Source organism: Staurois parvus, unplaced genomic scaffold, assembly GCF_062004578.1.
Source record: "Staurois parvus isolate SC_StPar_1 unplaced genomic scaffold, SC_StPar_1.0 ptg000519l, whole genome shotgun sequence".
Taxonomy (NCBI): Eukaryota; Metazoa; Chordata; class Amphibia; order Anura; family Ranidae; genus Staurois; species Staurois parvus.
This window is the reverse complement of record NW_028318315.1, coordinates 580303-592881: the sequence shown is the minus strand read 5'-3', so window position 1 is coordinate 592881 and position 12579 is coordinate 580303. Positions and strand designations below refer to the sequence as shown.

The following is a 12579-nucleotide window of genomic DNA, read 5'->3' as shown; positions in this document are numbered from 1 at the left end:
CGCTTCTCGCCCATGCGCAGTTGGCACCCGGCTGTCACAGAAGCCGGCGCGGGAAGATTGCAGCTCTGGAGCGAGGAACAGGTAAGGTCCTGCAGGAGAGAAGAGCTGATTGGCCGGCCCGGTATTCTGACATGGTGGCGGCAGAAATACCGGACCGGCCGCTTTACATTCGCTCCATAAGACGCACTGACATTTTCCCCCCTTTTTTGGGGGGAAAAAAGTGCATCTTATGGTGCGAAAAATACGGTAGTTAGTCTGGCTGAAAAAAACACAAAAGTCCATCCAGTTCAACCATTAAAAAAAAGTTATAATCCGACACCCACAGTTGATTATTATACAAGACACTATAGTGAAGACTACATAGTATCAGAAGTATGCAGTGCACATGTATCGACCTGCCCCCCCGGTTGGATAAATGTAGTTTTTGACTCTGCTGTACTCAGTGGAGCAGCAATCTATTTTCTATGTCTGGTCAGATCTCCCAAAGTCTGGTAGTTGATTGCTCCAGCCTGACTCTGGAAGAACATTCCAGAAATAGGGTAGGAAGGTCATCCATTGGGTTATGAATATTTATCTCACTGCATCCAATCCCTGGGAGGGGGATCCCAGAAGGTGGCTGGGGAGAAGATAAATGTTTGAGAGGGCTTTTCAGAGCTCTCTCAGTCCTGGGACCTCTGTCCTGGGAGGCAGCCTGTGTTACTCAAGAGCTGTTGTTGTCAGGCCTCAGCCTGTGCTTGGCTTATGACCTGACAGAACCTTGATGTTTTCTGGAGGACACTACCATGGTACCTGGGCTGGCAGCCTCTGAACAGGTAAGGGAGACCTTTTTATTTCAAACAGCCCCTCTGTTGGTGAGCACTACATACCATAGAGTATAAAGTGCGGGGCTTAAGACTACTTAATGTGCAATATAAATCATACAGTGTAATGGTCAGGACTCGTAATATTGGTTTTCAGTAATCATCAGTAGTCTAAATGTTTACTTAACTGAGACAAGTTGCAGAGGTCCCACACCGCTGCCTCCCATCTCCTGAGACTGCACTCAGTGACTTGGGTCTGAGACACTACAGACATATCCCTCCACCCGGCACAGCCAGCAGACTACAGAGCAAGGAACCCTGGGAGAAATGTTCTGTCAGAGATCTTATTAGAACTGGGCATGGAGAAGAAGACTCAAGACACATGCCCCAAGTGCCTAGGCTGAGCAACGAGCGTGAAGAAAATCAACATTTCTCTATTAGCTGAACCCCAGAATCTCCATAAATCCAGTCTAGATACATAAATTGTGTCTGCAGCACAGAGAAGGAAGATTATCCCAGAGAAATCCAGGAATACAGGACGGGGAACACAGCTCAGGAAAGTGACCAGGGGATTACAGGCTGATATCACCCAGTCCCCGCCCTACTCTGGACCAATCAGTGAGCAGTATGGGTGGAGGAATGGATTTAGTGTTCATGACCCACCTGTGCTGATCTCTGTAGGAGTGTCCTCCTCTATAAATGTCCCCGTTATTCCATCCTCCTCCATAGACTGCTGATCATCCCTCACATACGCCTCTTCTTCTTCTGATTTAATCTCGACTTTAGAATCAATCAAATTATCTTCCTGTGTAGAATTCCAGGAATATAGAGGAAGGGGACATCTCTCTAATGCTTTTCTGTAGCTGAATGACTCCATCATGGTGTCCTGGTACAGATCTTTGTGTCCTTTTAGAAACTCCGACTCCTCCATCACCCCATCCTCATCATCCTCCTCTTTTATCTCTTTTTTAACATCAACACTCTGAATATATAATAAAAATGACATCAATGGTAACAATGCAGATAATGTACAGATCCTAATGATACTATCAGTGATTGTTCCTCATCTACCTGATGATGGTGAGGGATGGTGTGATCTTCCTGTGTGGAATACGAGGAATTCAGAGGACGGGGACAACTCTCTGGTGGGTTCCCATAACTAGATCCTTCTACCTGATGATGGTGAGGGATGGTGTGACCTTCCTGTGTGGAATCCCGGGAATACAGAGGACGGGGACATCTCTCTGGTGGGTTCCCATGACTGGATCCATCTGTAGGAAACACACACACTGACTGAATCCATTGTTTCTATGTGTTTATCAGATGATGGGGGATCTAGGTGGATCCTCCGTACTGCTCTCTCCTTTACAATAAAGTCTCCTCTTACCCGGTGATGTGAGGGGCGGCTGATTGTCCATCATGATGGCCTTATAGAGATCCTTGTGTCCTTCTAAATACTCCCACTCCTCCATGGAGAAATAGACAGTGACACCCTGACACCTTATAGGAACCTGACACACACAATGATACAGTCACCATCCAGACACATCCCTTGTCTGTTACTGGAGAATGTCCCAGAATTCCCGGCACCGCTCACCTCTCCTGTCAGCAGCTCCATCATCTTCTTGGTGACTTCTAGAATCTTCTGCATGTTGTGTCTCTCAGGTTTTAGGGAGTCACATGGAGGCACTGTGATGGCCATATGATCACCTGACTTCGAAACAGGAAGTCTCTGTATTAGAAAATCAATAGAATTATCATGTTAGAATCCCAGAATCCTATCTTCCCTGGTCAGATCTGTATTTTATTAATAGAGATAAGAGTGATGTCATGTGACCTCCCAGAATCCTCCTCACCTCTCTGGTCAGGTCTGTGTTTTATCAATAGATATAAGAGTGATGTCATGTGACTTCCCAGAATCCTCCTCACCTCTCTGGTCAGGTCTGTGTTTTATCAATAGATATAAGAGTGATGTCATGTGATCTCCCAAAATCCTCACCTCTCTGGTCTGGTCTGTGTTTTATTAATAGAGATGAGAGTGATGTCATGTGACCTCCCAGAATCCTCCTCACCTGTCCGGTCAGCAGGTAGATGATCTCCAGGGTGAGGTTTAGTATCCTCTCAGTCATGTGACTCCAGTCCTCCTCCATCTTCCTTGTGGTCATGTAGGTTTTCTATAGACAGACAATTATCTGGACTGTATTGGTTGTACAATATTAGAATAGGGATTTCAGGCAATAATGGGCGGGCTGTACCCAGTAGGATCTGGCATGCAATACACAATAAGATTGAAGTCACACTACAATGCATATGAGGCCCAAAAACTGACCAACTCACAAGTTTTTATTGCTGTTTGTTGGCATCTATAGAGGCTTACCCTCAGTGGTGGGAATGAGGATCAAAGAACGTCAAAATCCTGCATAATAGGACTAGAGATTAAGGGAGAATAATAAAGTTAGTCTAATATCGTAGTCTCAGCTTTTCTGGATGGTATCTGCCCCTGTAGTATCCTGTGAATACATACTGTATATAATATGATGAATAATAATGTCTATAAAAGACGTCACAGTGACTATGGAGGAAGATGGACATGACTATGGAGGAAGAGGACGGACATGACGGGGGGTCACTGGGTGTAAATAGAAAATAACATCTTATTACCTCCTCTTCTAGCAACATCTCCTCTCTACTCCCGACTCACCTCCCACCCGAAGTTTCCTATTTATACATGGCATCACTTCCTGTCTGTACCTGAAATCACTTCCTATCTGTACCTGAAATCACTTCCTATCTGTACCTGACATCACTTCCTGTCTGGATAGAGACTTCCTGTCTGGGTAGAAGTGAGATCAGCACCTTGTGGAGCTCAGAGGAACTGCAGCCCCGAGAAGCGTCTGGTAGTGTGACCCCGGCCTTGTGCTGTGTGTGTATGGACCATGGGCGGACTGACCATTTGGAAACTCGGGCACTGCCCGAGGGCCCAGGGTCAGTAGGGGACCCCATGAGATGCCCCTGGTACCTTTTTCATAGGCTTTTATGAGTTTGGGCAAGGACACAGGGGCCCCATGATCCCCTATTGCCTGGGGGGCCCCATGAGTTGTCAGTCTGCCCCTGGTATGGGCTATAGATCCTTATAGAGGGGTCACCTCCACTCCCACCAAGAACACACCGATTAGCTGCACACCAGGAGGTCACACCGATTAGCCGCACGTCAGGAGGACACACCGATTACCGCACGTCAGGAGGACACACCGATTAGACGTCTTGAAGACTCTGCAGCCGGCGTTACATGTGAATGTTGGACAAATTGTTACGGATGATCTTCTGCTGTTCATATTAAGCTATTTGTGAAGAGTCCTGTGTGAGTCCTCCATGATTTGTTTGATGTTCTCCTTTTATGTTGCCTTTGGACGATTTAGGCTGGTTTTAGGCTGGTTTCAGGCTAATACATCCTTAGTCAACCTGGAGGAACCTTGAAATGAGTTTCCAGGTCTCGGGGAACCCCTACTAACAATTACTATATCTACAGCTCATAGTTTATAGACATGTTGGTCACTGGGATTAGCGTCCCTTACTGGGATGAATGTTCCTTACATTGGTGGTTACTGGGATGAATGTTCCTTACATTGGTGGCCATTGGGATGAATGTCCATTACATTGGTGGTTACTGGGATGAATTTTACTTGCAGTGGTGGTCAGTGGGAAGAATGTCCCCCTTACAGATAGCTAAGACTTGTCACCGGTTTCTTATCTGAGAGACAGAAATTGCCCATTGCTGAAGGAACCCCTAGCATCCTCTGAAGGAACTCTAGAATTGCACGGTTGACAACGGTTGAGCTCACAGGTAACAGGTTAACAGACTTTTTTAACCATTTACAGTCCTCCTAACACTTCTAGCAGGATCAGACTTAATGTGCAAATTGGAAGTGCCACTGCCTTCTGTCACATGGTTGGATGGTTCAGGCTCAACCTGCAGCCCAAGGACCACATGGGACCCCACTTGTGCAGTCCAAGGGCCACATGGGACCTTGTTAATTTGCAGCTCAAGGACCACATGGAAGCCTGTTTATTATGCAGTCCAAGGGCCACATGAGACCTCACTTATTGTGCAGCCCCAAGGCACCAGCAGCATGTAGGCAGTGTTTTGGTTGTCTAGGGACTTTTTCAGACCAGTGAAGGAAAGTCTTCATTGGATTCATCAGTTTTTTTTTATTTGCCTGTTTGCCTTACCATCCTTTCTCATCAGTCTTCTCCTGAATGTTTTCACAGATCTTTTATAATTGATCTTGCTGCTGGAAATATCCAATGTGATGACAGCACTGATATGTAAATGGCAGTAATATGTCTCCAATTCTTGCAGTCTCTGACCAACCCCTGTAGTATGCCCGCAGTCTTTGACCATTTCCTTTAGAATGTCTAGTATTAAACAATAAGCACAATCCTTTGATGTGTCTGTAGATGCAGTTGAGCTGGCCAAAATCTCATCAGATGACCATCACTGGGATGCAATATCAAACCACATGTACAACCACACAAAAGATGGAATCTATGAGAGTCAGAACAAGCCCTTTGTGGTTAACGTGGACCTGTCACCATGAAGACCTCTTTCACTAATGCTTCAAGGGACCACTGTACCGACCACTGATATAAGAAGGTCCCTCTCCTAATTTGTCACCAATGTAAGGGACCACTACACTGACCACTGATATAAGGGGGCCCTTCTTCCATTGGTCCCCAATGTAAGGGACCACTACACTGACCACTGATATAAGGAGGCCCTTCTTCCATTGGTCCCCAATGTAACAGACCACTACACTGACCACTGATACTAGGGGGTCCTTCTTCCATTGGTCAACTATGTAAGGAACCACTACACTGACCACTGATATAAGGGGGTCCTTCTTCCATTGGTCACCAATGTAAGGGACGACTACAGTGACCATTGATATAAGGGGTCCTTCTTCCATTGGTCACCAATGTAGAAGACCACTACACTGACCACTGATATAAAAGGGTCCTTCTCCTAATTGGTCACTGTAAGAGACCACTACACTGACTGGGCTCTTTGCACTCACGGCCCTACCAGCATTAATCCAGTGGAAAGAGGGGAGATCGGCAGATAGGAGTGAAGGGGATCGCTCCTTGAAACAACCAGCAAGGCACCCAGAGAAAAAAAGAAAATGGCAGAAGAGGCGGTGAATTACCAGGCCATGAAACCAGCTCCCTCACCCAAGATGGCACCCGAGCTGGAAGGCAGGAGAGGGCGCTTCTCCTACAGCCTTTCCACAATCTCAAGGTGAGGTGAGCAGCAATATGACTCCACAATCTCAATTCCCTAAAGACATGCTTATATATGATAGCTTCCAGTCCTCTTCCCTGGAGAAACAACTTGTAGAGATAACGAAGACATCATTAAGCCAGGCTAGATCAGGAATCTGATGAGATAGCAATGTCTGTCCCTGCATATTCACCTGTTGCTGGAGCCATAGCCAGATGTTGGGCATTACTGCAACAGGAACTCAGCAAAGCCTGTGTAGCCATCACCTCAGATTTAAAAAGAGACCTCCAATGTATTGGAGACCATATAGCAATAAACTAAAATGAACAGGACTATATCTAGAGTGAACCAGGACTCAAAACAGATCAATGAATGGCAAGGAAAGGACAAGCCATTGCCAAGATAGAAGACCTACAAAACAGGTCTCGGTGGTACAACTTCCACATTTTCGAATCCATGGGTAACCGGAATTCATTAAAGATCTGGACACAGTGGTACACTCTTAATGCCAGATTTCTCAGATGCTCCCATGGAGATAGATAGGGCACACAGGAGACTCACAGTGCCTTGACCTTATGGGCTGCCAGGAGATGCCATTGTAAAAACCCATTACTATCGAGTCAAGGAACAACTAATGACAACGGTGTGGGACAAGATGGATCTCTGTGTAATGGGCCACCATGTTCAATTATCTGAGGAGGTAGCCCCATCTACTATTAAAATTACAAAAACCTGAAACCGCTGATTTTCATCTCATGGAACACAATATAAAATACTGCTGGACATTTCCCTTCCATGAGAAGTCCCCAGGGGTTCCATGAGAAGTCCCCAGGGGCTCCAAAGCAAGTTTACATTATGGCGGATGTATACCGCCAAATGTATTTTCAATGCTGTGTATAAGGAGCGCTGACGGTCAGTATTGTCGGCACGCATGAATACCCGGAGAGCCCTCTATAGTTCCAGCTCCTATAAAGTCAGGGGGCAGAGCAGGAAGGAGTACAGGGAGTGGGAGCCAAAGGAGGAGGTGGCTTGTATATGACAGCGCTGACCGAGCAGGAACACGTCCTCAGTTGGAAGGTAAACTCCGACCTGACCTATTGTACAGCCAGCAGCTGTCTGCCTTCCCCCTGCACTGTGCAATGTGCTGTGCCCTGATGGCCTCCACATTGTACTGTACTCTGATGACTTCCACATTGTACTCTGCCCTGATGACCTCCACATTGTACTGTGCCCTGATGGCCTCCACATTGTACTGTGCCCTGATGGCCTCCACATTGTACTGTGCCCTGATGACCTCCACATTGTACTGTGCCCTGGTGACCTCCACATTGTACTGTGCCCTGGTGACCTCCACATTGTACTGTACTCTGATGACCTCCACATTGTACAGTGCCCTGGTGACCTCCATATTGTACTCTGCCCTGATGACCTCCACATTGTACAGTGCCCTGGTGACCTCCACATTGTACTGTGCCCTGATGACCTCCACACTGAAATGTGCCCTGGTGACCTCCACATTGTACTGTTCCCTGATGACCTCCACATTTTACTGTGCCCTGGTGACCTCCACATTGTACTGTGACCTGATGACCTCCACATTGTACTCTGCCCTGATGACCTCCACATTGTACTGTGCCCTGATGACCTCCACATTGTACTGTGCCCTGATGACCTCCACATTGTACTGTACTCTGATGACTTCCACATTGTACTCTGCCCTGATGACCTCCACATTGTACTGTACTCTGATGACCTCCACATTGTACTGTGCCCTGGTGACCTCCACATTGTACTGTGCCCTGATGACCTCCACATTGTACTGTGCCTCCACATTTTACTGTGCCCTGGTGACCTCCACATTGTACTGTGACCTGATGACCTCCACATTGTACTGTGACCTGATGACCTCCACATTGTACTGTGCCCTGATGACCTCCACATTGTACTGTACTCTGATGACCTCCACATTGTACTGTGCCCTGATGACCTCCACATTGTACTGTGCATTGGTGACCTCCACATTGTACTGTGCCCTGATGACCTCCACATTGTACTGTGCCCTGGTGACCTCCACATTGCACTGTGCCCTGATGACCTCCACATTGCACTGTGCCCTGATGACCTCCACATTGTACAGTGCCCTGGTGACCTCCATATTGTACTGTGCCCTGATGACCTCCACATTATATTCTGCCCTGATGACCTCCACATTGAACTGTGCCCTGGTGACCTCCACATTGAACTGTGCCCTGGTGACCTCCACATTGTACAGTGCCCTGGTGACCTCCACATTGAACTCTGCCCTGGTGACCTCCACATTGTACTGTGCCCTGATGACCTCCACATTGCACTGTGCCCTGGTGACCTCCACATTGAAATGTGCCCTGGTGACCTCCACATTGTACTGTGCCCTGGTGACCTCCAAATTGTACTGTGCCCTGGTGACCTCCACATTGTATTGTGACCTGGTGACCTCCACATTGTATTGTGCTCTAATGAGCTCCACATTGTACTGTGCCCTGGTGACCTCCACATTGCGCTGTGCCCTGGTGACCTCCACATTAAAATGTGCCCTGGTGACCTCCACATTGTACTGTGCCCTGGTGACCTCCACATTGTTCTGTGCCCTGGTGACCTCCACTTTGTACTGTGCCCTGGTAACCTCCACATTGTACTGTGCCCTGGTGACCTCCACTTTGTACTGTGCCCTGATGACCTCCACATTGTTCTGTGCCCTGGTGACCTCCACTTTGTACAGTGCCCTGGTGACCTCCACATTGTACTGTGCCCTGGTGACCTCCACATTGTACTGTGCCCTGGTGACCTCCACATTGTAATGTACTCTGATGACCTCCACATTGTACTGTGCCCTGGTGACCTCCACATTGTACTGTGCCCTGGTGACCTCCACATTGTACTGTGCCCTGATGACCTCCACATTGTACTCTGCCCTGATGACCTCCACATTGAACTCTGCCCTGGTGACCTCCACTTTGTACTGTGCCCTGGTAACCTCCACATTGTACTGTGCCCTGGTGACCTCCACTTTGTACTGTGCCCTGATGACCTCCACATTGTTCTGTGCCCTGGTGACCTCCACTTTGTACTGTGCCCTGGTGACCTCCACATTGTACTGTGCCCTGGTGACCTCCACATTGTAATGTACTCTGATGACCTCCACATTGTACAGTGCCCTGGTGACCTCCACATTGTACTGTGCCCTGATGACCTCCACATTGTACTCTGCCCTGATGACCTCCACATTGAACTCTGCCCTGGTGACCTCCAGATTGTACAGTGCCCTGGTGACCTCCACATTGTACTGTGCCCTGGTGACCTCCACATTGAAATGTGCCCTGGTGACCTCCACATTGTACTGTGCCCTGGTGACCTCCACATTGTACTGTGACCTGGTGACCTCCACATTGTACTGTGCCCTGGTGACCTCCACATTGTACTGTGCCCTGGTGACCTCCACATTGTACTGTGCATCGGTGACCTCCACATTGTACTGTGCCCTGATGACCTCCACATTGTACTGTGCTCTGGTGACCTCCACATTGTACTGTGCCCTGGTGACCTCCACATTGTACTGTGACCTGGTGACCTCCACATTGTACTGTGCCCTGGTGACCTCCACATTATATTCTGCCCTGATGACCTCCACATTGAACTGTGCCCTGGTGACCTCCACATTGAACTGTGCCCTGGTGACCTCCACATTGTACAGTGCCCTGGTGACCTCCACATTGAACTCTGCCCTGGTGACCTCCACATTGTACTGTTCCCTGATGACCTCCACATTGCACTGTGCCCTGGTGACCTCCACATTGAAATGTGCCCTGGTGACCTCCACATTGTACTGTGCCCTGGTGACCTCCAAATTGTACTGTGCCCTGGTGACCTCCACATTGTATTGTGACCTGGTGACCTCCACATTGTATTGTGCTCTAATGAGCTCCACATTGTACTGTGCCCTGGTGACCTCCACATTGCGCTGTGCCCTGGTGACCTCCACATTAAAATGTGCCCTGGTGACCTCCACATTGTACTGTGCCCTGGTGACCTCCACATTGTTCTGTGCCCTGGTGACCTCCACTTTGTACTGTGCCCTGGTAACCTCCACATTGTACTGTGCCCTGGTGACCTCCACTTTGTACTGTGCCCTGATGACCTCCACATTGTACTGTGCCCTGGTGACCTCCACTTTGTACTGTGCCCTGGTAACCTCCACATTGTACTGTGCCCTGGTGACCTCCACATTGTACTGTGCCCTGGTGACCTCCACATTGTAATGTACTCTGATGACCTCCACATTGTACAGTGCCCTGGTGACCTCCACATTGTACTGTGCCCTGATGACCTCCACATTGTACTCTGCCCTGATGACCTCCACATTGAACTCTGCCCTGGTGACCTCCACTTTGTACTGTGCCCTGGTAACCTCCACATTGTACTGTGCCCTGGTGACCTCCACTTTGTACTGTGCCCTGATGACCTCCACATTGTTCTGTGCCCTGGTGACCTCCACTTTGTACTGTGCCCTGGTGACCTCCACATTGTAATGTACTCTGGTGACCTCCACATTGTACTGTGCCCTGATGACCTCCACATTGTACTGTGCCCTGATGACCTCCACATTGTAATGTACTCTGATGACCTCCACATTGTACTGTGCCCTGATGACCTCCACATTGTACTGTGCTTATGCACAGAGAAAAAAAGTAGCATTTTTTTGTATTTCTGCATTTCTGTGACCCACTAATAGTGCAAAATTCAACTGCAAATTCTTAGAAAGGATTTTCGAAAGAAAATTATTTTGAAATTTGACCCGTGTTTGGCCAGCTTAACTCTTCAATAAGACAGAAGTTGAAACCAATGAAATTTCTATGTAATTTTTGGCAAACTTTATGCAGGCCATACACGGATCGAATTCTGAACAACTTTTCTTTAGAAAATCAGAAATTTTGTGCGTTTTGTAATTCAATGGTGCCACCATAGATTTCAAAATTCGACCTACCAAGCTTGATTTCACCTCGTGGCTACAGAAAAGAATTTTCGTGGCCACAAATTTTCTTTTCTTTTCAGGTCACAGCTCTTGCTCCTTCAATTACATTTCTTGTTCCATTGTCCCATCATGGGTTAGAAATTCATTTGTTTTACAATAAATTTCAAACCTGCCTCAAAAATCGGCCGTTGCTGTAGCCCACTAATGGCGTGAAATTCGAATGAAAATTCTTAGAAAAGATTTTGGAATTTGACCCGTGTATGGCTGGCTTTAGTAAAAAGGCTCAGGAAGCAAGTTACTGTATTTTTCACTCCATAAGACGCACCTAGGTTTTAGAGGAGTAAAAAAAATATTCTGAATCAATGGACTGCAGACATTGTACAGGAGATGACCAGAGACTGCGGACACAGTACAGGAGATGACCAGAGACTGCGGACACAGTACAGGAGATGACCAGAGACTGCGGACACAGTACAGGGGATGATCAGAGACTGCGGACACAGTACAGGGGATGACCAGAGACTGCGGACACAGTACAGGAGATGACCAGAGACTGCGGACATAGTACAGGAGATGACCAGAGACTGCGGACACAGTACAGGGGATGACCAGAGACTGCGGACACAGTACAGGAGATGACCAGAGACTGCGGACAGTACAGGAGATGACCAGAGACTGCGGACATAGTACAGGAGATGACCAGAGACTGCGGACACAGTACAGGGGATGACCAGAGACTGCGGACACAGTACAGGAGATGACCAGAGACTGCGGACAGTACAGGAGATGACCAGAGACTGCGGACATAGTACAGGAGATGACCAGAGACTGCGGACGTACTACAGGAGATGACCAGAGACTGCGGACGTAGTACAGGAGATGACCAGGGATTGCGGACGTAGTACAGGAGATGACCAGGGACTGCGGACACAGTACAGGAGATGACCAGAGACTGCGGACATAGTACAGGAGATGATCAGAGACTGCGGACACAGTACAGGAGATGACCAGAGACTGCGGACACAGTACAGGAGATGACCAGAGACTGCGGACACAGTACAGGGGATGACCAGAGACTGCGGACACAGTACAGGGGATGACCAGAGACTGCGGACACAGTACAGGAGATGACCAGAGACTGCGGACAGTACAGGAGATGACCAGAGACTGCGGACATAGTACAGGAGATGACCAGAGACTGCGGACGTACTACAGGAGATGACCAGAGACTGCGGACGTAGTACAGGAGATGACCAGGGATTGCGGACGTAGTACAGGAGATGACCAGGGACTGCGGACGTAGTACAGGAGATGACCAGGGACTGCGGACACAGTACAGATGACCAGAGACTGCGGACACAGTACAGGAGATGACCAGAGACTGCGGACCTAGTACAGGAGATGACCAGCGACTGCGGACACAGTACAGGAGATGACCAGAGACTGCGGACACAGTACAGGAGATGACCAGAGACTGCGGACACAGTACAGAA

At 48.2% G+C, this 12579-nt stretch overlaps 1 protein-coding gene across 1 annotated transcript in view; it reads right to left on the bottom strand.

Moving 5' to 3' along the window:
* LOC149451804 (uncharacterized) overlaps positions 1 to 2307 on the bottom strand; it is a 57067-nt gene extending 54760 nt beyond the window's left edge. The window contains 3 exon segments of the mRNA XM_089690165.1: positions 1464 to 1782; positions 1872 to 2071; positions 2188 to 2307. Coding sequence (XP_089546291.1) covers positions 1464 to 1782; positions 1872 to 2071; positions 2188 to 2272 — 604 coding nt within the window. The 5' untranslated portion in view covers positions 2273 to 2307.
* Between the last annotated feature and the right edge of the window lie 10272 nt (positions 2308 to 12579).